Here is a 25,232-nt window from a genome sequence, read left to right on the forward strand (position 1 = left end):
AAAAACCACAGACAACCACGTAGCATAGCTTGTGGGGAAAGAATGGCGTGTGTGATGATCATGATTAATGTCCAGATATTGTGCTTGCCAATCTTACCGATTCAGCCTTATACCAACTGTCCGCCGGTAATCCGGACTTCAAGCTTTTTGTCTTTAGTATTTGTCTTTAAATTGTGCAATGTTTTCTTTTGTTATACAAAAACAAAAACAAAAACAATTTCATATTCCTTTTTAGGTTAAAATGTAAACAATTAGAATATATGTGGAGCTTTTTCGCAGATCGTTTGGTATTAGCGTAGCTTTTTCCCTTTTCGACGAAAAGAAAAACAAACAAAAGTAAACAAAACAAAATAAAGAAAAACATAAGATCTCTTTGTTGATCTTTCATTTCCTTTTCTTTTTTTTTTTTTTCAAAAATAAATAAACAATCATATAAAAATTCATTAAAAAGTGCCCATTTTACCAAAGGCATTAAACTTTTATCTCTTACTTTCGTTTAAACTCGGTGTCTATCTTTTAAGTATCAACTGTTAAAATATTCCAGAAACAAAAAACAAAAAAAAAACACAACATTTAACATCATGGATAAAGGAGGTACTAATGATGAAGCACCTGCCGAGTTTTTTCGAACCTTTGAAAATGATAAAAATATTGGTTTAAAGGATAACGCTGATGAAGCTCAACTGGTACTGAATAAAAAAATCGAATTAGAAAATTATTATGAAAACCAAAAAAGAATAAGTAGTACTGAGGAAGAAGAATATAGTAACAACAGTGATATTTCTCAAGGCATTCCAGAAATTCCAAAGCGAATTGAAAGTCATCCAACCTCATTTATATTAGAAACTTTAAACAAACAGAATGAAGCACAAGATTATAATGGTAGCAATATTGATTCTCTACCAGTAAAATCCAGCATCATTAAATTAAAGGAAATGCTATCTTCTGTGGAAGAATTAGAAAAAACGTTAAATACTAATAGTCCTAGCACAATTGACACCACTACTGATAATGAAAATAATAATGGCATTCGTGATGAAAATGTTGAATCAAAGACTTCCTTAATTGTACCAATGTTACGTGTCGATACAGCTAATAAGAACGTTGGAACGGGGAACATCAGCTTTTGTTCTGATGCTGACGGTGAATGCAATAGTACTAGTAGTTTTGGCAGTATGCTTGATTCGAACGACAATAATAATAATAAAATTATAGTCTTGCCCAAACAAAATACGGATACAAGAAACATTAGCTTTCACGTCGAAGATAATAACAAGATGGTAGATATAATTTCCAACAATGATACTAGAGATAGTGATGATAGTAGTAAAACCACAAAATTTGTTGAAAAAGTTAAAAAATTTAACTTGATTTCAATTGAAACTGGAAGAACCGTTGACACGAATAACAGAGTTGTAAGTACTAGATCCGTCTCCACTTCTTCGTCTTCCAATACTCATAACGCTACTAATAGCGTCGAAAAGAAAAAAGCTGGCTCTAGAAAAAGTAGTTTTATGCCCACCACTGATGATGACGCTTTTCAAAGTGCCTTTGAAGAAGAAGAGGAGAAAAAGAATAATAATAATAATAATAGTAATAATGATAATGATAATTTTGGTCCTGGATATATTAATGCAGAACTAAATGACGGGATGCTAATACAAAATTATTTTAATACTGGACAAGAAAAAACAATCAATAATATTATGGAGGAAGAATCACATTTAGATACCCAATTTTTGAATGTAACTGATAAAAATAATGACACCACCACCACCACCACTAACGCCAACAGCACTAATAGTAGTAGAGTACCCTCAAGTGAATACAGCAGTCGAACAGTGAATTATTCGAAAATTGAAATAACAAATGAACAAAGGCGGTCAGAATATGAAGAAATTAAAAATACTTCTCAGTTAAAGGAATATAAAAAATCAAAAATACCAGAGAAAAAGGAAGAAATTATAGACAACTTTGATGGGTCAGTTTTAAAAAATGATAATTTTGATATTCTTAGTCACAGTTCGCATAAAGCTAGCATGAGTAGAACTAAAAAACCTTACATTTCTTATAATTCACAATCTGAATCTCAATATCGTAATTTCTCAACTTCCTCCAACATGTCTCAATCTGTAGATACTTCTGATTTAGTCCACAATACTCAAAGTCATAATAATAAAAGAGATGTTTCTGTTCAGACAAATCCTGAAGGAAAAGAGAACGAAATGGACCAAAAGGAAGAATATCCGAGAAAAACATCAGCCCCCACTAGTTCTAAGTCCAATCCTAATTCTTCTTCTTCCTATTCTTCTTCTTCGTTTTCAGGTGCTAGATTTGCTTCTAATGTGGAAAATAGAGCCAGTAGCATTCGTCATATAACACCAACCTCCCCTTTATTTTTATTACATCCTAATTCTGTTGCTGGTAATGGAGGTATTCCATCCTTATCATTCAATACAAGGAATATGTCAACTTCTAGTAAGACCACTTCTGCTTCTAAGTCATTTGATGAGAATTATCCGTTTGGTTTACCTGATGATGTGGATGAAAATGCGCCATCTAATAATGAAGGTAGTACATTTTTCGATGAAATCATGGAATCTTTGAAAAACCATGATTTTGTTTCTATTTGGAATAAACAGGAACATGGTTCTCCCACTTCAAGTGTCAATTCTCAATTTACTGCTGCAGGACCTCAATTAAATAGTGAACTTTCTAGTAACAACAATAAAGATATCGATAATGATGATGCTAATAGCAGTAGCGGACGTACACCATCCTTAAATAGCACAGCTAAATTTTCCTTTAAACCAAGAGTTATTAGTAGAAGTCACTATCATTATCATGGTGACGAACCTTGTGGTTCAAGTAGTAGAAAGAGTAGCAATACTATTAGTAACACCACTGCTGGCAGTAACAATAACAGTACATACGAATCTAATTCTGCTACTCGATTGGTTAGTCGTGGTAGCAGAAATAGTAGTCGTGGTAGCAGAAATAGTAGTCGTGGTTATGGTAAAAACAACAATGAGATAGAAGAGGAGGAATACATCATTCCAGTTGTTGAAAATTCCAATTTAGATCCATTACGAAGAAGTACTTTGAAGTCTAAATTGTTACAACAAAGATTTGAATTAATTAGAAACGCTACGGCTACTCTAACCAAAGGTGGTATCCCTAATAAACCCATAAATAGAAATAATGAACTATACACCTTTAGAGAAGAAAGCAGCGACCTTTTGAACAGTTCCGATAATTACGCACATTCTAATACGACTGATGGAAAACAAACATCTGATGATAAGTATAAGTCTTTTGTTGAAAATGAGGAGAATGGGAATGATTATGTTATATCTACTAATAGAGGACTTTCTGGCGTAGTTACAGGCTTAGATCCCATGAGAAGAAATACCATACTTTCCAAAAAAATTCAACAGCAGATTAAAACACAAGAAGCCCTATTAAATGATTTATTACCCAATAAAAGTGTTTTGAAAGAAATAGAAGAAAAAGTTGGGGATGAACAAAACCCAGAAATTTCAAAATCATTGTTATTAGATAATTTCGATAAAGTTATTAAAACAAAGATTCATAATAATAACACACCTCGTAAATTCAAAGTACTTTCTCACAATTCTAATGTACTACCATCACCTTCGCCTATAAAAGGAATCAAGGATAATTTAATGAATCAGTTAGATGCTATAAACGTATCGACTAACGAGGATCACTCTGGCTCTTACATGATTAATGATAACAATGAAGGTGTGCCTAATGACTCATTCAAGACTGATATCTATATGAATGAGTCTTCTTTTATTAATAATAAAAGTACTTTTGATACTGCACAAAGTGGTAAAAATCATGCCTTAAGCGATGATGTAGTACAAAATTTATTTGAACTAGGTAATGGAAATGTAACACCATCACATTCTATGTTGCTGTCATCTGCTATAAATACAAATACTATTGCTAATAATGATACCTCTATATCAACTCACTTTTTACCAGAAATAAACAATAACGTCAATACAGAAAAGCATCATGGTCTAGTAGGTTTGGGTATTTTCAAAAAAAATAATAGCGATGATATTACTGCGGTGCAAAAAATGAACTTGGATCAATTTAAAATGAATCAAGAAGTTCTGGTTGAACCTGAAAACGTTTCGAAATCCATAATCGATTGTGATAACACCAAGGATAGTCTTATTAGTAAAAAAAGCGATGTTCATGTAACCTCTCCTTTTAAAGTGGTAACCAACTCCAAGAAAGCAGATAAATCAATTATCACCGCTTCCTCTGATATTGATGAGAATGATGTTAAAGCTATTAAAAAAGTTACTATTAATCCTGTTCCACAAGTAAGAACTATCAAAAAAGTTAAAAAAGGTATGAAGGATATGGGTGAACTATATATACAATTGCATGGCACGAGTAAGCTTGAATTTTTTAACAATTTTAAAGAAAGAAAGGCAGAATATTGTATTGTATTTGATAATGGTATTAATAGAATAGAGACACCGTGGGTACATTTTGAGGATAATGATGGTATTTACAAAAATCTAAATAAAGAATTTGAGACAGTTTTGCCATTGAAGGATGTATTGCAAATGGATAACAAAAATATTATAAAAATTGTTATTACCTTAAAATGTAGATATGCAAAGCCAGCTGACAAAATTGTTGAAGTTCGTGAAAAAATTCCAATCAAGATTCCGGGTGTTGAGCTACCTCAAAAGAAACAACATAATTTCCTATTTGGATTAAAACATGGCAAGCATCTTAAACAACAAAAGAAAAAATATAGTGAACCTATAATTGAATATCAAACGGTCGTAAGAAGAGTTCTTCAACCTTCTAATGATAAATGGAAAGATAAAATTGCCAATGACGGTTCATTTGCCGTATCTGTCATCACAATCGATGAAGATTTTTTAAGTGGGTGTGAATATTTGAAAGCTCCAAAAACCTTTAACTTGATTAATAAATGGGGTGTTAAATTGAATAATTACCACAAGTTAAATAGTGACCTATCATTTCAAGAAAGCAAAAATTGTATTGGCCAACTTTATGCTACTGTTTGTTATTTGCCCAGGTTAGATCCCCTGGAAAAATTCCCCAAGACTTTAGACAAAGCTGAAAAAATAGTTCAAAAATGGTTGGAACAGGAAAGTGTTCACTATGAAGGCTGGTTATATCAAGAAGGTGGTGATATTGATCAGCACAAGATGATGACTAAAAGATATTTTAAATTAAATGGCCCAGAATTGATAGGGTACCATGAAATTACTAAGAGAGCCAAATGTGTTATTAATTTGTTAAATGTTGATTACATAGATTATTATGGTAATACTAAAAGTGATAACGGAAGAAATGTCAGTAATCCAATCACATCTAATTTGAGTTTCCAGCTAGTTTTTAAAAACAAGGAAAGCATTACTTTCACTACTGAAAGTAAAAGCCAAAGAAATGAATGGTTGATGAACTTGAATCACATTTTAGAACTAAACATTGCTCACCAACCTTGGGTGAAAAAATTGGCAGAGACATTGTCTTGATAGGAGTTTTTTTTTTTTTTTTTTTTTTTTTTTTTTTTTTCATTTATTATCTTTGTTGCTGTAATAATAATGATAAAAGAGAAAAAAAAGGTATAACTAGTTATAACTTTGTGTATTTTTATTTATATGTAACTCTCTATGAAAAAATAACTTTTGACTAATAAACGATAATTTATATTATTTTCGATATTTGGAAAAAAATATGATAGATTCTTCTGTATGTTAATACTACTTTTTGTTATTGGTATTACTGTTATTAAAAGGTGAATTATTTCTGTTATTATTATTAATATTATTTTGATTCAAAACAGGCATTGGCGGCATACCAAACGGAAAAGGTGGAAAGCCGCCAAACATGGGTGGCAATGGAAATGTAGGAGTATTGCTGTGGTTAATATTAAGATTAGCATTATTAGCAGAAATAGGGGAAGAGGAATGAGCGTTCAAAGTGGTACCTGTGTTATTTATACCATTATTAACATTATTACTATTATTGGTGATGTTAGTATGTGAAGGAAGTGGGCTGTTGACTTTATCATTAAATGAATTAGTTTTAATCATATTTTTCGAAGTGGTATCTAAAGTTGTGGTAGCTGAACTGTTTATATTATTCAAACCATTTTCATAAATATTTTGCTGTTGTTGATATTTTAATTGTTGATTTCTTTGGTTATCATAATTGCTTATTGCACTATACAAACTGCTGTTATTAAAAAATGGCATGTTGTAATTACCATTAGTAGCTGTATTAGAATTAATGGCATTTGGTTGTTGTTGTTGTTGTTGCTGTTGTTGTTGTCTTTGTGAATTTAATAACCCATTTAATATCTTCTGTGGATCGTATTCTGCTCTTAACTTTTCCTGTCTATGTAAGTATTCCATCCATGTAAATTCATTAAAGCCATAATTAAAATAATCGCTTAAATTGATACCCGGCTCACGCCATGGTTTTTCTTTTATTATTTCTGGATCAACGTCTTCAATATATTCATCGCCTAATTTTCCCTTTTCGTCAATATCCAATGGTAAAGTTTTTTCAGGAAAAGAGGCGGACACGTTATCTGGAACTTCAGCTTTAGTGGGTAAAGGTGTGTTAAGTGGCTTCATATTAGTAGTTGTACTTGGGTTATTGGAATCTAATTCGAAATTAACTTGGCCCGCACTAATAATAAACTCAACAGAGGAATCACTACTATAACCATCATCATCATTGATATCATTGTCAGAGTCATCCGTATCTTTATTTTTCATATTGCTGATATTTTTATGGTTCTCTATATCCTCATTTTTTTGCTTTATGTTATCACTTTCAATTGCATGGTCTTCTAATTTTCTATTTTTAGAGTGCCCTTCTTGTTTATCCTTTTCTCCTATTTCTAATTCCCTTTTGTTGCTTGTATTAGTATTATTGTTATTATCGGGGTTATCACCGTATAAAAAGTCATCTTCGTCATCATTGACCTTTGCGACATCTTTTATAATATCTGTTTTAGGTTTTTGAACTTGGCTAAAGCTATTTTCACTTGAGCTGATCCCTTTCTGTACCAATTTACCATCTTCAAGTTTTTGTTGTTTTTGTGTTGTACCAGTTTCTTTATCGTTATCAGTAGCAACCATTGGTATCTCGTTTAAAATTATGATACTTGAGATTTTATTTATTTATATATCTATTTATTTATTTAATTTCTTTTTTTTTTTAATTATATTTTAGTTACTTCATAGTATATGGGAATTAATAAAGAATTAAAGAGAAGATTAACAAATAAACTTCTCACGTTGGAATTTTTTTTTTTTTATTTTTTTTTTTTTTTATTGAAAAATACAACTCCTGCATTAACCGAAATGGTAAATTTGTATATGTCCGAAGACAAAATAAAAAACCAAAATAAAAATAATACCGAGTTAATAGCACTCTATTTTTCCGTAGTATTTTTCTGGACTTCTTTTATTCACAAAAATACACTCAAAAAAAAAAAAAAAAAAAAAAAAAAAAGCTTAGTGAAGAACGACGGCGGCTCTGTCTTTTATTATGATTGCTATTTTGCTTTGAAGCCAACAAAAATAAAAAAATAAAGGGGAGTTTTACTATGATTGAATAATAACTTGGCTAATCATTCATTAAAAAATAATTAAAAAATAAGAAAGTGTAACTTGAGTTATTATAATAACATTTATTAAACTTTATGTTGGGAAAGTTGTAGTAAATATATCAAATAAAAAGATCAGAAAAGAAAAAGAAAAAGAAAAAGAAAAAAAAAAAAGAAAAAGAAAAAGAAAAAAAACTGGCATATAAATAAAAAGCAGTTCCTTTTTTTTTTTTTTGTTATCCAAAGATTATTAAAATATTCAAGAGAAGGGGATAAGAAAAAAGGAAGCTAAAAAAAAAAAAAAAAAAAAAAGAAAATTAATAATAGTAATAGTAATATTGTTTCTATAAGGTCAAAACAAGATGGGTGGATTGTCATATGCCGTAAATTTTTACACAAATGAAAAAAGACCAAGAATTATGTTTAAGAATAACTCCAAATATATTGTTTTCAATGATACTGATGATGAGGATAGAGCATCTTTTAATTTTGACAGTAGAGTCACTTATTTACCAATTTATAGTTTCCAAGAAGATTATTTAAAACCTCAGTCTGAAGTCAACAATAATGGTATTGAAACTAATGCTGCTACTAGTCAAACTGTTGTTGATAATGCAAAGACGGGTAGAACTGTCTCTAATTCTTCATTATTTACCTCAAGCTCCTCATGTAGTAGTTTGAGCACAAATAAATCATCGTCCTTCTCTATTTTTGATTATCAAAGTAATAACAGCTCTTCTTCAGCTGTTATAGAAGAGGAAGACGAGGAAAGTTGTTCAAAAAATAATAGCTCTAATTATATTGTGAGTAAGAAAAAAATGTCATCTAATCCATCACTCTATAATAATAATAATAATAAAATGAATATGCTGTGCTTTTCATCCATTTTAAATAATGATAATAATAATAATAATAATAATAATAATAATAATAATAATAATTTGACCCCAAATAACAATTCATCTCATATTAGTTCTAATAGAAATACTAATAATGCTACTAGAAATGCTATTGACATAAAGAATAGTAGATATTTTAAAGAGCTTATGGTCCTTAGTAGCAATAAGTATACTTCTAACATGTATGATTACGAGAAAAATATAAATGAGGAAGCAAAACCCTTGGTGTCCCTATATGCTGATTATGAAGGAGAAAAAGAGGAGGATAGAGATGATGAATCCATTGAAAATGATTACTCTGATCAAGATGAAGAATATGAAGAAAATGTATATTCAGGAGATAAAGGGAGTCATCGTAATTTAGACAATCTCCACTTGAAAAAAGTCTACTGTTGCAGCAATTGTTTCATGCAAATAACTACACCATACCATATTTTAAGCGAAGATTACAGGGGGAAAACTGGGAAAGCTTATCTATTGGAAAGAATGGTTAATGTTAAATTAGGACCAGAAGAAACTACAGAAATGATTACAGGAAGCTACTTGTGTTGTGATGTTTATTGCAATGGTTGTGGTAATTACATTGGTTGGAAGTATTTGAAGAGTTTTGATGTAGAAATGAATTATAAAAATGGGCTATACATTGTGGAATTAAAACAAGTTTTACAAATATATGTTTAAGTGTACGAATGCAAGCAATATGTTTTTTTTTTTCTTTTTTTTTCTTTTTTTTTTTTTTTTTGGTTTAGGTCATTGTCTACTTAGGAGAAGGAACGAATGAATTTCAAGAGAAATAGGTGGTTTTTAATATTGGTTTGGATATATATATATATATACATATGTAAAGGGTTATTCGGTAATTCATTTTATTTTTATTTTTATTTTTATTTAATTATTTAAAAAAAAAAAAGAAAAAGAAAAAAAAAAAAAAAAAAAAAAAAGTATCAAACGTTTCATAGTAACTTCTTGTTTCATAATAAAAATGTAAATGAGTTAAAAAAGAAGGAAAGAAGCGATTGGCGGGATACGCACGATTTAAATTCTTTAAAGTTCTAAACACAAATAATAATAATAATAACATAATTTGAAACAGCTACATAAATATATCTAACTATCTTTTTTTTGGTGCAAATGTGAGAATCGGATTCCGATATCAATCCATTTCACATTAACTGAAACTTTAAACTTTTTAGTTCAAACTTTCAAAACTTACAAAAATATTACATCATTAAAATAACATTATATCAGAATCTATAATTATATTATTATAACTTAATAAAAAGGCAACCCAGAAGGGGGAGGGGAAGAAGGATTACCTTTTTTTTTTTCTTTAAAGAAAAAAAAATCAAATAAATACATAAGCAACATTATACCTAATAAAGAACTAAATATTTTGAATTCTCAAGACTATTATCCAATAAATTTATAAAAATAAAAAATCACAAAAAGAAATTTGCCTCTTCATCTTTCCATTTCTAATTAAAATGTGGATTTTTTATAATAAGCAAATATAACCAATATAGGTGACACATATAGAAGGGGGGAGTACCTAAAAATAAAAACACTTGGGGATGAATATAACTAAAATACTGTTGACGGACATAAAAATTAAAAATATGTTTTACCTAATCTATATTCAATCTCTTGTATTCTAATTTTGTCCATTTTATCTTGGTCTTCTTCATTAAAATAGCCAAAATAAGTTGCCAGTTTAGTCATTAATTTGTAAGATAAATCAATTTGCTGTTTTGTTTTTTTATAATTACTATTATTAACTATTTTAGTCTTAGTATTTCGATCAGTATTGTTACCACGAATTATCTCTTTGTTGACACCCACTTGCTCCTTATCTTTCAATGCAATTGTAAAATCAAAATCAACGTACATATCATTATTTCTTATACCATCGTAATTCTCGTTATGAACAAGATTATTGTGACTAGAATTTTTATTATATTCGCTAAAAAGATCCATTAAAGGTTTTTCAATAATTTTATTTTTGGGTGTAACAAATTGATTGTAAGCATCAAATTTTCCATCCGAAGTAGTAGAGTCTTTGTTTTTGTTAATAGTGGCATTGGTAACTATGGCTTTTTTGTTTACCATTTGTTTCTTTGCATCACTCGCATCTTTGCTTAACTTTGTGTTACAATTATTATAAACACTACTATTTTTCTTGAATCTAATTGGTTGTAATAGTTTAGTTAATTTTTGCGGTTTTGTAAACGATGAAAAGTCCTCAATTATGTCAGAGGAGCTGGTACCAGCATCATTGTCGCCTAAAAATGGTGGAATTTTTTTATTTTGGAAAGGACTAATGTCAGCAGAAAAAGGAAAAATAGATGAAGAATCCGATGCGTGGTCGTAAGTATAAGAACTGGAATTTGAAAATAAAGATAAAGTTGAGCAACGTGTACTAGATAGCTCATTGGGAATTTCTGAACTAAACCCAGTTGTTTTTTGTTTTTTTCGAATTGGAGTTTTCAAGTCACAAAAAGATTTAGGATTGGTGTTATAGTAATAATTGTTGGTGTTATAATTTTCTTCATACTTGTTGTCATTCACATTTAAAAAATAATTATTGTGGAAATCATTGTGGTTGTTATTATAAAAGTCAAAAGAATCAAAACTTTCTTCTTCCAGTAAAGACCTTTTTCTCATACTATTGACATTGGCTGTGTCACGTTTCTGTGGAGTGTGGGAAAAAAAAGAATCATCATCATTATTTATGGTATCAATGACAGACTCAAATGGTTCAGTCAAGATAAAATCAAACAACTTGCTGTGACTATTATTATTGGCATTTTCCGCGGCAGCATTAACAGTATTTGTAGCATCAATTTGTATTTTTTGGTTTTCTAGATTTAAAAAACTTTCCAACAATTTAACAGAAGACGAAGTAGATGGTATTGACTCGTCATAATTATTCTTATTTATGTTTTGTGACTCGATAATTGCTGTATTGATAATATGCTCTGAGGAATATAGCTCTGCTGATCCAGGAGAAGAAGCAAAAACAGAAGCAGAAGAGATCCATGATAAATCATGGTTATTGTTATTTTTTAAATTATTATCAAAATTGGGTTGTGGCATAATGTGTTTATCAATGATCTATCTATATCTTCCTAGTTGAGTTGGATTGTTAGTACGTTTTATTTTTGTTGTTATTTGTCTATCTAATTTTGAATATTTATTTTTAATATATTTTAATTTTATTATGTTTGGTTTTGTATGTTTTATTTATTTATTTGTTTTTCTTTTTTTATTTTGTTTTTCACCTGTTGATTTGCTGTTAAGTTTATTGTTATATCCGTAAAAAATTTATGATCTTTATACTAGCGATCATAAAAATGGTAATAATAAAGTATTAAAAAATAAGATAAAAATAAATAATCTTAAATATATAAAAATAAAATAAAGTAGTTAGATTCAGTAACAAAGATATATATATATATATAATTATCTTTCTCAAGGGGAATTCTCTTTTTTTTTTTTTTTTTTTTTTTTTTATTTTTCTATTTTGCTAAATTATTATTATTATTTTTTTTCTAATATAAGGGATTCATCTATTTTGATTTTTTTTAATATTTAACATTAATATAGTAATAATAATAATATATACTTTTGCAATGATATAACTTGATTTCTAAACATTTTAGATTTCTTTTTTTTTTTTTTTTTTTTTTTCCTGATTTGGTTTAGTAGAATTAAACTTAATAAAAAAAAAAAAAAAAGTACAAGGAATCGGAAAGACAAAGTACGAGAATAGCAAGAATCATGGGAAAAACAGGAATCACATACGATTAAAAACAATACCCAAAAAATTATAAAAAACCCTATTATTGAAGAATCAGCATCACTCTACTGGTAAAATTATTTTTTTTTTATAACAAGTTACATAGTGTACTTAATATTTCCTTTCAATAATATATTTACCCAATTAGGAAAAAGTATTAGATTCTATTATAATCATTTCATTGGTTATAAAATATACAGTAATTACAAATAGTACGTATTTGAATTATGTGTTTTTTTTACAAAAACAATATTTAAATATATATAAAAAAAAACACAGTTAAACACAATAGCAATTTAAAAATATAACATTCTGTGTGTAATTTTCTTTTTTATTTTTAGAACCTTATAAATCATATTTTTCATCTTTCTTTTCCCTTTTTTCTCCTTTTTTATTTTTTTTTATTCGATTTCCTGTTCATTTCCTAAACACCGGTTCCCATGGTATTACACATACATATATATATAATCTACTAATTAAGAGAAAGTAGAAACCACAAAGTAACTGAAAGTATGTCGTTTTTTTTTGTTTTTTTTTTTCCAAAAGTATTGCTCTTTTTCCAAAACTAGATTGTAATATTAATAAAAAAAAAATTAAAAAAGAAAGTGAAAGATTGGAAAGGTAATGAGATTATTGTTTCACTTATCTTCAGTTTACATTTGATCTAAAAAGATAATGATGCAAGTTAAAAAAATATTTACATATGCGGAGCACAAAATTCGGATACACTGCGCTTTTTACATAGAAAGCCCCTCTTATTATGTTATTGAGTTTCCATAATAACACTTGATTACCATAACCTTATAGTTGTATTTTATCTTTGTTTTTGTATTGCTGTATTATTGCTAAACAGATAAATTATTTTTACCTATGATTCTTGGAGGCGACTGGCATTTTGATTTTTTTTTTTTTTTTTTTTTTTTTTAATTTTTTTTTTTTAATTTTTTTTTTTTAATATTTTTTTTCTCCATTTTTTTTTTTTTAATATTATTATTAAAAATATTAAAAAAAAGTCCAATACATAGTATTACTGAACTTATTAATTTGTATTATAACAATAAAAAAATGTTATCAGAAATAAGCGTACAAAATAAAAATATTAAAGTTAAAAAAAAAATACCATACAATGTAATTAATATATTCATAAACACCCTGTAAAATACATATAAGGCATTGCATTATCACCAGATTAGACTTTTATATTTTGTTATTATCATATAACTTATGCATAGTTAAATGTTTAAAAGAGGTGAAAAAATTATTTTCAAATAATTAAATGTTATCTTAAAATTTTTTTGATTACCATAATAAAAAAAAAATAAGTTCCTCGTAGGTGTGGATGTGGATATGGAGCGGGGAAAGGGTGAGTAAATTAAAATTAATAACCCTGTTTTTCTTGATTTTACCTTATTAGGAAATAAGTAATAACAATAGTAATATTAACCATTACAAAAAAAAAAAAAAATTCTATTAAAATAAATTGAATGCTGGTTATTTTATCTATGATAGCAATATGAAAATTAATACATGTGTATTTTCATGTTATTATGTTTTCTTTGTGTAATATTTATTATTAATAATGTATTAAAGATTAAAACTCCGCGTGGTTTCCATAGTAGTATTTACATGCAAGTAATTGGGGTTTCTTTAGGGCTTTATATTTTTTTAACAAAAAGGGAAAAGTAAAAAATACTGTTTGTGACTTTAGCATCCGTACCTCATTTGTTTAAAATCAAATTAATTTTGTTTTTTTTTGTTTTTTTTTTTTTGTTTTTTTTCCCAATTTTTTTTAATAAATTTTTCTTCGACATTTTTTCCTTTACAATCTGTTGCTTGACTAAACATATTTTTCCGTTTAATCTTTTCATTTTCTTTTCTTTGTCTTTTTCTTGCCCTCTAATTTTTTTTTCTTATTTCAAGAGTGTTCTCTAAAAGCTTTATAAAAAGTAAGTATGACACATTTTTGTTTCCCTAGTTTTCTTGTTACTAAACCAATTTTTTTTATATCCAAGTTTTAAATTTTTTTTTACCAACAACAAATTTCCAGTTTTTCTATTCTTCTTTTCTACTTTTTTTTTTTTTTTCCTTCACTTTTGATTTTTTCAAATTACTTATCATCTTAAACTTTCTTTTCCAAGTATTTCTTTTGTAGTACATACACTTGACTATTTCCTAAAGAAATAAAAAAATACAAACTACACAGAATATAGACATATCCCAAAATGTATGTGAGAATATATTGTTTATGTAATACACGATGTGATCTAACAAGTACCCACTAACTAATTATGAGATAGAAAATAAATAGCACATGAAAGAAAGATGATGATAAATAAGATTGAACCATGATTAGAATAATAACTTTTTTTGGATAAGCCACACTTATTGAATGTAATTAACTATAAGATTAGATAATATGCGTATACCCGATATGTGTCCTGATATTTAAGAAAAAGGGTCATAAATTGGAATAGGTTTTTTTTTTCTTATTTTATCATGAATATCTACGATTATTATTGTTGTCTGTTATTACCGGGCCAGCTAAACCTTTTAATACAAGGGAACTGTAATATTGTGGTCTGAATACTAAAATGGTTTGGTTCTAATACTTGACGATTGTTGGCCCCATGATGCTTATGACTAGGGTTGAACTTATATTACACGTCTTCAGTAGATGGTTTTATATTAAAGGGGGGAGAAACATCCACCATAGAGCTATTTGAACCTGTTTATACAAAGTATTTGGGCGGGATGATTAATTTCAACTTTTGAAAAAAATTATTTTAAAGGATGGGTACTTTGTTATCGTGTTAAAATTATCAATTAAAATTACAATTTTACTAACTTTTTTTTGTTTTATCTTTTGTTATTTTTTTATATCAAATGTAAAATGATATATTTTTAATGTAGGGCTAAGAGAACTAAGAAGGTTGGTATTACCGGTAAATATGGTGTCAGATACGGTTCTTCTTTGAGAAGACAAGTCAAAAAGTTGGAAATTCAACAACACGCTAGATACGATTGTTCTTTCTGTGGTAAGAAAACCGTCAAGAGAGGTGCTGCTGGTATCTGGACTTGTACTTGCTGTAAGAAGACCGTTGCTGGTGGTGCTTACACTGTTTCCACTGCTGCTGCCGCCACTGTTAGATCTACTATTAGAAGATTAAGAGACATGGTCGAGGCTTGAGTAAGTTTTTATCTTTAATATTTGAAAACACTATATAATGTTTTATATAATTTTTTAATATTTGTTTCCAATTCTTACTGTTTTTTTTTTTTTTTTTGGAAATACTTTGTGGCTTACGATTTGGTTAAAGCTACAAAAAAAAAAAAAGAATCAATTAACCGAACTCCATTTTTAAGTAACTCGGGATCCATTTTAAGTATTAGTACTGCACTTTGCACGACATGAAGAGTTTGTGTCGTACATTATAATAAATGTTTATGTTTTTATACAATTTTCCCTTTTTTTTTTTTTTTTTATATATATGTTTCTCGTCATATTATGCATGATACTAAAGTTACATCCCTCTTTTTGTCTTCGTTTTCCGTTTGGTCGGTTGTCTTGACCTATCGCGATTTAATTTGAGAATTATTTTCCGCCGGGTATTAAAAAGAGGTGGAAAACTGTAGTCCATTGGCATGTATCATAGGCAAGAGTGCAGAGCTATCGTTTTATATAGAATTAAATACATATCTTTTTTTGTCTCAGGTTCCGATTAATAGTTTGTAACGCATGTTAAAACATATAATATAAAATCTCTGAGGAGAGAAAAAAAAAAAGGAAAAAAAAAAAAAGGAGCATGGTCAAATGGAGTTTTTCGTTAAATCAGAAAAGAAAAAAAAAATATATATATATATATATCTCATTTAGACCGATTTACCTTTTTCTTTTATTAATAAAAAGGATGTCCTATATTATTTAATCTTCTGGCAAAAATTTAAGGAAAAAGAAAAAATTAAATAACAAGTAAAAGTTTTCTTAGTGCATGTATGCTTCTATAAAAAAAAAAAAATAGACTCAGTGACAGGAGGTGCAAAGGGAGAGGAACAGAGCTTGGTATTAACTAATAAAAATACAAGAAATATGTGTGGGTAGGAAATTATCCCTGTACAAGAAATGTGGGGTAGCCAGTAATTAAGTTGGTTGGATAAAAAGTAAAATAAAAAAAAATATCTTAGTATTATCATAAAAAACCTACCGGATGAATTAATATGTTATGTGGTTTCTACCTACCAAAATTATTTCAGCTATTTATTAATGACATAAGATTATCGCATTAAATAAGCGTGATAGTTGATAACTGGGTTTTATTCAATTTTTTTATTTTTTTCGGACAAAAAAGGAAAAAAAAATTTTTTTTAAATAAAACAATAAAATCTTTGTAATCACTTATTTCTATTTATTTTTATTTTTTTTTATTTATTTTTTTTTTTTTTTATTTTTTTAAAAAAAAATTGCACAACTTTTGGCGGTTAAGAAAGAAAAAAAAGATCGGTGTTGCAGACCCTTCTACGACATTTTCAACAGAATATAAAATTAATGATTTTTTTTTTTTTTTTACTAGGAAAAACCATAAGAAAAAAAAAAATAATAATAATAATAAACAAATATGTATAGATATCTATATATAAATAATTAACTTTCGAAGAGAAAAAAAAAAAAAAGAAAAAAAGGAAAACTTACAATATATTTTTCTTTCTTTTCTTCTGTTTCCCTCACATTCTTATCGTCTAAGCAATTGATCTAACGAAAAAAAAATATAAACAAAAACCATCAACACAAACAGGAAATTGCCTTAAACCCACATATAACAATGTCTCAAAAGAAGAAATCCTCAAACCCAGCTATTAATTTGCTAGCTGGTGGTACTGCTGGTTTATTTGAAGCCTTATGTTGTCACCCATTGGATACCATTAAAGTTAGAATGCAAATTTATAGAAGATCGGCTGATGCTAATATAAAACCACCTGGCCCAATTAAGACAGCCAAGGCTATTTATGGACAAGAAGGGTTATTAGCATTTTATAAGGGTTTGGGTGCTGTTGTTATTGGTATTATTCCAAAAATGGCAATCAGATTCTCTTCTTATGAATTCTATAGAACTTTGTTAGCTGATAAAGAAACTGGCAGGGTTTCTACAGGTAATACTTTTATTGCTGGTGTTGGTGCAGGTATCACCGAAGCTGTTATCATTGTTAATCCTATGGAAGTTGTTAAAATTAGATTGCAATCTCAGAAAAGAGCAGTAACAGCAGGCGCTGAACCTAAATACAAAAACGCTATCCAAGCTTGTTATACAATTGTCAAAGAAGAAGGTTTTGGTGCTTTGTACAGAGGTGTTTCCTTAACTGCCGCCAGACAGGCTACTAATCAAGGTGCCAATTTCACTGTTTATAGTAAATTGAAGGAGGCCTTGCAAGATTATCATGGTAGTGCTGAAAACTTGCCAAGTTGGCAGACAAGTTTTATCGGTTTAATTTCTGGAGCTATCGGTCCTTTCTCTAATGCGCCATTAGATACTATTAAGACTAGATTGCAAAAGGACAAATCCACTTCTAAACAATCTGGTTGGATTAGAATTGCTACTATAGGTAAACAGTTAGTTAAGGAAGAGGGTGTTCGTGCTTTGTACAAGGGTATCACCCCAAGAGTCATGAGAGTTGCTCCAGGTCAAGCTGTAACTTTCACCGTTTATGAGTTTATTCGTAAACATTTGGAAGATTCAAATATGTTTAGCACTCAACCAAAACCAAAGAAATTGGCTTAAATGTTTTTTTTTTATTGTATTGATGTAAGTTTGAGACTATTGTAATTTTTTTTCTTTTTTTTTTTTTTTTTCATTTTTTTTTTTTTGTTTGTTTTGTTTCCAACTCCTAGCTGCAAGTATCAATGTATAATATTATCAATTAAATATATTTATATATAAATATTTATTTATAATACCTACATATTTTAAATCATTTAAATATTCAAAGATTAAAAACGAGCTTTATAATAACATTAAAACATGAATCGTGGGGAAAGAAAAATAAAAATATGGGAAAAAAAAAAATACAAAATATAGATTAAAAAAAAAAAAAAAAAGTAATTTTTTTTGATATTAGCGTCAGCTTATTTTCTCTTAAAATCTAAAGGTACATATACTAACATAACAATTCGTAATCAAAGAACATCTATAAAAAACTATTCCTAAATAAAAATGGCTGGGATAACGAAAAAATTACAATAATAATTACAAAACACAAAATATTAACGATAAAATTCAATTATACTATCTATGTCATCGTTCGAACTTTCAGCACCTGTACTATCAAAACTATATTCACCTTGTTGTTCATGATATTTCCGTTTATGTTGATCATATTTTCCATCGTTACATATTCCACCATCAGTAATTTTCTGTACTGGTTTATAAGGACTCGGGTCGTATGTAAGAGGCGTGACATTATGTGAAAATGCACTAAAATGTCTAATTACGCCGCCATGGTTATTATCTTTATTATTTTTTTGGAAAGCGGTATGAGAAGCATTCTTACTTTCTTCTTTGATAGATTTTTCTTTAGCCTTCCTAGCACCCTTCTTCTTTTTAGTAGTTTTAGTAGAAGTAATGCCTAGAACATTCATAAAAGAAGATCGTTCTGGATTTAAATCAGTTAAATTACTGTTTTTCGTCTTTTTTGTGTTATACATTTGTACAAATTTCAATGAAGGATTCAAGTTTGATCGTATATCAGTAATTGAGCTTTTGGTAGCAGGTAGGTTGGCACTACTATTTGGATTAGGATATGCTATGATTTTATTGTGTTTGGTTGGCAATTTTATATTGTCATTGGTATTATTAATGGGAAGATCAATAAGCTGTGAGGTAGCATTTGCATGAAAATCATGCTTTTCGTTACCGCTACTACTACTACTACGACTATTGTTACTATAATATTTTTGCTTTCGTTTCTGCATATCGATACTGTTATAGCTGGTACCAGCGGAAGATATTGAGTCATATCTATAACTTGGTTTAGAACTACTTTTACTTGGGACAGAGGTTCTCTGTATTGTTGAGTTTGTGTTGTTCGAATTGCCATTGTAGGCCTCGTTGGTGTCCAAAAGCGTGCAAAAATTTTGAAAATTATGTTCTACATCCATTAATCGAGCATCTTGGTGAATTTTCCAACTTTTATGTAAATCATCACTCCACTCCTCTAACTTATTCTCCCAATTATCAAATAATTTCTTATTTTTTACTACTAAGCCCGAATCATTTAAATATACAGCATCATTTAAACTTGCCTTATCATTAAAATACTCGAATTTCGATAGGTTTGTGTCATTATAAAATTTTTTTGTATGTTCGAACTCCTGATTATCAGCTGATGAAGTGGTATTGATAATAGACCTCTTTTTACCATGTGTACCGAATTCCTTTTGTTGTATCTGTTGAGAAAAGGATGGGAGAGGGGAAGAAGGAGAAGAAGAGGAAACTGATAATAATGAATGTCGTCCAAGTTCATCCTCAAATATATTAGAAATAGCTGAGTTTAGTGTATTATGATTATTGGATCGAGGGCTCATTTATTGGCTGTTGTATATTTGAGCCTTTTTTTTCTTTTTAAAGTATTATTTTATGTATGTATATTTATCCTATGGTAAATTAAGAAAGTAAATGATATTAGACTTTTGAATATTTTTACCTTTTTTCTTGTATTATACTTTATTCCTGTGTATGTATGTATGTTTTTTTTTTTTTTTATTTTATTTTATTTTTACTTAAATAATAAAGAATTGTAATAACAAGAAAAATAACTTTTAAATAATAATTACAAAAAATAGTAGAATGACAGATCAACAATTTTAAATATTTTTATAGGTATAATGGCCAGTTTAGCAATTTTTCTTTTCCCTCACAATGATATTATTTTTAATTTTTAGCCCTTAATAATTATTAGCCTTTAATTTTTTTTTTTTTTCGCGGAATTAATTTTTTTTTTTTTTTTTTGTTTTTTTGAGATGTTCTTGGTCTTCTAGAATTCTACGTCTTCTAAATAAAAATGTTGCTGGCATTAAAATGGTGTTTTAAAGTGCGAAGCGTAAACATTTTGCTTTTTTAAACTTTTCTTTTACTAGCAAATAATTGAATGGAAAAGCCTTTCTTTTTTTCTTTTATTTACGGACAATATTCTAGTGTTCTGATCTCTCGGACAGACTGATAACTAAGGATAGGGGCATTCTCAATTAGAAAAACTTTTTTTTTTCCTTTTTTGTGTTTTTGGTTAGAATCCGCTTTGATTTTCTCTTATTTGTTTTTTTTTTGTTTTAAATTGCATTTGAAATAGTTTACAGATTGCTCAATTTATGTAGCGTTAACGCTTTGTGGGCATTCAAGTAGCAGATAAAATAAAAAAGTAAAAACAACTTTGCTTTAAATTGTTAACTATGCATATATAAATATATATTCTTTTGCTATTTCTTATACTACTATATAATAATCGTTTATTTTATTTTCCTTATATTTCCCTTTTTCCTATTTTTTTTTCTTTCTTTTTTTTTTTTTTTTTTTTTTTTTTTGTCTTTTTTTTTTTATTTTTTCTCTCTTCTTTTTCCCTTCTTCTTTTTCCTTCTTTTTGCCACACATTCATATATTAATTGACTTTGAGAATAAAAGAATATATATATACATTCATACCACTCACAACAATAAAAATAGCTATTTGAAAAGTTAATAGGTGGTAAAATACAAAGAGAAATACAAAAGTGTAAAAACATAAAAACATAGGAATATAAAAGAAATAAATAAAAAGATACAAAAACCAAGTTTCTTTGTTATCGAATATATTAACTAAACCCACTAGTATAATAATGAATAGCGGAGGTCCTCAACAGAATAACCACACAAGTATGAATAATAATACAGGTACTGGTGCTAACGCAAATACCATCAACAATTCAAGGTTTTCTGAAGTTCATCCGATACCAGCGAATTGGTTTACCATTCCCAATATTAACAATAGTGGTAATAACTTGGAAAACAATCCAGAAAATGTTACTAGCGAAAATGCTACTGGCGAAAATGGCGCTAGTGTGAACTTGAGACAACAAGAAAATCAAGTACTTGCTAATTTACAAAGACAAAGAATAAGTTTCATTAATTCAAGTGAGCAAGCGAATAGAAGATTATTCCAAATATTTAATCCGAATCACAATAGCTACGACGATCGAACCAGTAATGCCAGTGCGCTTGTTGATGAATACACTTTGGATCAATATAATACACTCGTTCAAGGTATCATTAGTAATTTTAAAGATAAATGTTCGCAAACTTTAGAGCAGATATGCAATAAATTTCACACGAGACATGTGGATCTATTAGAAAAGTTTAAACAGGATAACCAAAATTTAAAAGACATGCAACTAGAAGTCGATACAGATAGAAGAAGTAGCATACCAACTTTATCTCCAGAGGATCGTGTTTTGAAATTACAAGATATTAAAAGATTGGCCAACTTACAAAAAACTAGGATAAGGTTGGGAGAAATGGACATGGCTAGTTTGAAAAGTATTAGACAAAAATATGAACAAATAATTGATAATTTTTCTAGGGAATTTGCTCAAAAATTCCATGGTATTATTGAAAATGATAATCAATTTATGAACTTTAAAACATTAATTAATAAATATTTAAAAGAAGTTTACGCTTTGAAGTATTTTAAGGCTACGAACAACAATGATTTAGGAAACACTACTAACATCGATATTAGGACACCAACTACTGTCTCCTTCGTATCTAACAATCAATTGACTTCCAACACATTGAACGGTAATAATGTGCACCATATTGGTAATTTTGGGTTTTTATCAACATTTTCTAATGGTAGTAACCTGGTAGTAAATAACGACGATGGAAATGCCACTGCCAATATAGTTCCAGAAAAAAAAAAATTCCCGTTAAATAAAGTTCCTTTGGAAATTATGGGGCTAATATTAGAAAGAATAAATAAGAAATCGGAATTGGTAATGTTATTGCCTGTTTGTAGGGCTTGGGCTGAAATCATTGTAAAAATTATTTATTATAGGCCCCAATTAGATAAAAAACATCAATTGGATGCATTTATGGAAACTATGGTTAAGTTAGGTTCACAGACTGTTTTTGATTATAGATTCTTCATTAAAAGATTGAATTTTTCATTTGTTGCCGATCATATTACCGACGAAAAACTACTCCACTTTACAGGGTGTCCTAATTTGGAGAGATTAACCCTAGTGTTTTGTAGAAACGTTACTTCTTCATCTATTTCTTCAGTTTTGACTAATTGTACCTATTTGCAAAGTGTCGATGTTACAGGTGTTAAACAGATCAACGATAATATATTTAACACTTTGGCCTATGATTGTCAAAGAGTGCAAGGTTTCTATGTACCTCAAGCAAGTTTAGTTTCCTATGACGCTTTAGATACCTTTATAACACATGCGACATATTTGAAAAGAATTAAAATAACAGCTAACAAACGAATGAATGATGAATTAGTCGAAAAGATGGCGCATATGTGCCCATTATTGGTAGAAGTTGATATCAGTGATTCGCCAAATGTCCACGACGAAAGTTTGCTAGTTTTGTTTTCTAAATTGAGTCAATTAAGAGAGTTTAGAATTACACACAATACTAACGTAAGTGATAAACTTTTCTTGGATTTATATAAATATGTTAAGCATTTGCCTGCTTTACGACTAGTGGATATTAGTGCTTGTGAAAATATAACTGATAAGGGCATTGAAAAACTAGTTGATATGTCGCCAAAGTTAAGGAATGCTTTTTTGGGTAAATGTAGTAAGATAACAGATCGTTCATTATTTGCTTTATCAAAATTAGGCAAAAATTTACAAACCCTGCATTTTGGGCATTGTTACAACATCACTGATCGCGGGGTACAAAGATTAACTTCTCGTTGTATCAGGTTGCAATACGTGGATTTTGCTTGCTGTATAGAGCTAACTAACAAAAGCCTATACGAATTGGCAGACTTACCCAAGTTAAAACGTATTGGTTTGGTTAAATGTTCACAGATTACCGATGAAGGTTTGTTAAACATGGTCAGCATGAGGGGTAGAAATGACACATTGGAAAGAGTACATCTTTCATATTGTACCAACTTAAGCATATATCCTATTTATGAGTTACTAATGGCCTGTCCAAGATTGTCTCATTTGTCTTTGACAGCCATCCCATCATTTTTAAGGCCTGATATTACCACCTTTTGCAGAGCACCACCTTCGGATTTCAGTGAAAACCAACGTCAAATATTTTGCGTTTTTAGTGGCAAAGGTGTCCAAAGATTACGTCACTACTTAATGAGCATTATTACACCAACAAGTTCTCCTCAAACTTCCATCAAAGAGGTTTTGTTGAACTATTTGTACACTTATGGTTTATGTAAGAACGGCGAGACTCCAAACGAAGCATTAGAAAGGCTATCTATCGAGGTTGACCAAGAATCCGTAGCTATTTTGACTGCTGCACAGGCTAGCCCATTCACCAATGCATCCTTGAATAATGAGAACGAATTGCAAAATATGAATTTTGAAAGATTAGAAGAAGTTTTTGGTGCATTCCATCCAGTTCCGCAAGATGCACTTTTGACCACAGATTTAGCAAACCAGCTAGTCTTGCAACTTGATCACGAATTTGTAGATAATCCGTTATATAACGATTTTGATAATTCTGGTAGTAGTGATGAAAGCAATGGAAACAACTTTTACTATCACTATGACGATCCTGTTTTCACAGTTGCGCCAGGAGCAAGTAGACAGATAAATATGGAGTTATGTGAAATTGTGAGAAAGATCGCATTATTGCAAAAAAAAATAGCTGATTTTGAAGTTAATGTGGCCAGTATATCGAGAGTCCAATTTCAATTTGCTGGATGTTTAATTAACACAATGGTTTCTATATATAATGAAATGCATAATTTAAATAGGAAAATTGCACGTTTACAAAGTTCTATATATAGTAACGGTAGTGGTATTGATAACGAGAGGGATCTAATAGGTATTGCATTTTGGAGATTTTGGTGGAGGAAAAAGATTTTTGAATCATTTGCTAATTATAGATTGAGTACTGTTGCATTAAGGTTGTATTTGAAAGAAAATATTGCTGCTTTAACCAGATATAGAGAGATTTCGATAGCAAGATATCGTGAGCAATGGAATGAAACAAATGGTGATAATCTCGTGACTAATAATGATAATAATACTAATGATAATAATAATACTAATAACAGCGGTAATAACAGCATCCAGGGAGATGGTGGTTCGAGTGACGATCTAGGTTCTATATCCACTGGGCTTGAAGGATCAGGTAGTGGTGATGGAAATCCCGGTATTTCGGAAAGCACTGAAGCCTTTAATGTGGAGTTAGCAAGAAGATTAAGAAATCATAGAAACGACAATGGTTTACCACCACCACAATTGCAACAGCAACCTTTAGTTAATATTGACAACACTCAGAATATGAGTAATTTGAGGCATCCATTTTTCATAACAAGAAATCAATATTTAGTGCCTGATGAGACTGGTACGATTATTGAAAGGACGTTCCAATCGCTACCTCTGCCTTCAGGCGGGCAAGAGCAACAACGATTGACTGGTTTAGGTGTGACAATGAATAATAATAATAATAATAGTAATAATAGTAATATTGCTAGAGTTTCTATTAACACTAATAATGTTTCTAATTTTACTCCCAATTCCGCACCCATTCCGATTACCAATAGCAATGATAATAATACCGAGCGTCCTGCAACACAAACTGAAACTATTGTTCCCGATCATGAGGTGGAATTGATCAACCGTGATGTTGATTCAATGATGGAAGACTAAGAATCTTTTATTTATTCTTTT

At 29.2% G+C, this 25,232-nt stretch overlaps 8 protein-coding genes across 8 annotated transcripts; 5 read left to right on the forward strand and 3 right to left on the reverse strand.

The window, feature by feature from the left end:
* Window positions 1-581: 581 nt before the first annotated feature.
* On the forward strand, window positions 582-5,558 carry BUD4 (Bud4p; the record flags this gene model as incomplete). Its single annotated transcript, XM_046078789.1, has 1 exon — window positions 582-5,558. The coding sequence occupies one exon, from the start codon at window positions 582-584 to the stop codon at window positions 5,556-5,558; it is 4,977 nt and encodes a 1,658-aa protein (XP_045936446.1).
* Window positions 5,559-5,786: 228 nt separating this feature from the next.
* Window positions 5,787-7,175, reverse strand: FIP1 (cleavage polyadenylation factor subunit FIP1; the record flags this gene model as incomplete). Its single annotated transcript, XM_046078788.1, has 1 exon — window positions 5,787-7,175. The coding sequence occupies one exon, from the start codon at window positions 7,173-7,175 to the stop codon at window positions 5,787-5,789; it is 1,389 nt and encodes a 462-aa protein (XP_045936447.1).
* Window positions 7,176-8,007: 832 nt separating this feature from the next.
* SCDLUD_000098 (uncharacterized protein) lies at window positions 8,008-9,225 on the forward strand (the record flags this gene model as incomplete). The annotated part of the gene is made up of 1 exon (XM_046078787.1): window positions 8,008-9,225. One exon carries the CDS (start codon window positions 8,008-8,010, stop codon window positions 9,223-9,225), a length of 1,218 nt encoding a protein of 405 aa, XP_045936448.1.
* A 927-nt stretch (window positions 9,226-10,152) lies between these two features.
* IME1 (transcription factor IME1) lies at window positions 10,153-11,637 on the reverse strand (the record flags this gene model as incomplete). Its single annotated transcript, XM_046078786.1, has 1 exon — window positions 10,153-11,637. One exon carries the CDS (start codon window positions 11,635-11,637, stop codon window positions 10,153-10,155), a length of 1,485 nt encoding a protein of 494 aa, XP_045936449.1.
* A 3,613-nt stretch (window positions 11,638-15,250) lies between these two features.
* Window positions 15,251-15,527, forward strand: RPL43B (60S ribosomal protein eL43; the record flags this gene model as incomplete). The annotated part of the gene is made up of 1 exon (XM_046078785.1): window positions 15,251-15,527. A coding segment is annotated over one exon (276 nt), but the record flags the coding sequence as incomplete, so codon positions are not given.
* Window positions 15,528-17,157: 1,630 nt separating this feature from the next.
* SFC1 (Sfc1p) lies at window positions 17,158-18,111 on the forward strand (the record flags this gene model as incomplete). Its single annotated transcript, XM_046078784.1, has 1 exon — window positions 17,158-18,111. One exon carries the CDS (start codon window positions 17,158-17,160, stop codon window positions 18,109-18,111), a length of 954 nt encoding a protein of 317 aa, XP_045936451.1.
* A 482-nt stretch (window positions 18,112-18,593) lies between these two features.
* On the reverse strand, window positions 18,594-19,913 carry SCDLUD_000102 (uncharacterized protein; the record flags this gene model as incomplete). Its single annotated transcript, XM_046076722.1, has 1 exon — window positions 18,594-19,913. One exon carries the CDS (start codon window positions 19,911-19,913, stop codon window positions 18,594-18,596), a length of 1,320 nt encoding a protein of 439 aa, XP_045936452.1.
* Window positions 19,914-21,197: 1,284 nt separating this feature from the next.
* GRR1 (SCF ubiquitin ligase complex subunit GRR1) lies at window positions 21,198-25,211 on the forward strand (the record flags this gene model as incomplete). The annotated part of the gene is made up of 1 exon (XM_046078783.1): window positions 21,198-25,211. One exon carries the CDS (start codon window positions 21,198-21,200, stop codon window positions 25,209-25,211), a length of 4,014 nt encoding a protein of 1,337 aa, XP_045936453.1.
* Window positions 25,212-25,232: the final 21 nt, after the last annotated feature.

This window comes from Saccharomycodes ludwigii, chromosome I (assembly GCF_020623625.1).
Source record: "Saccharomycodes ludwigii strain NBRC 1722 chromosome I, whole genome shotgun sequence".
Taxonomy (NCBI): Eukaryota; Fungi; Ascomycota; class Saccharomycetes; order Saccharomycodales; family Saccharomycodaceae; genus Saccharomycodes; species Saccharomycodes ludwigii.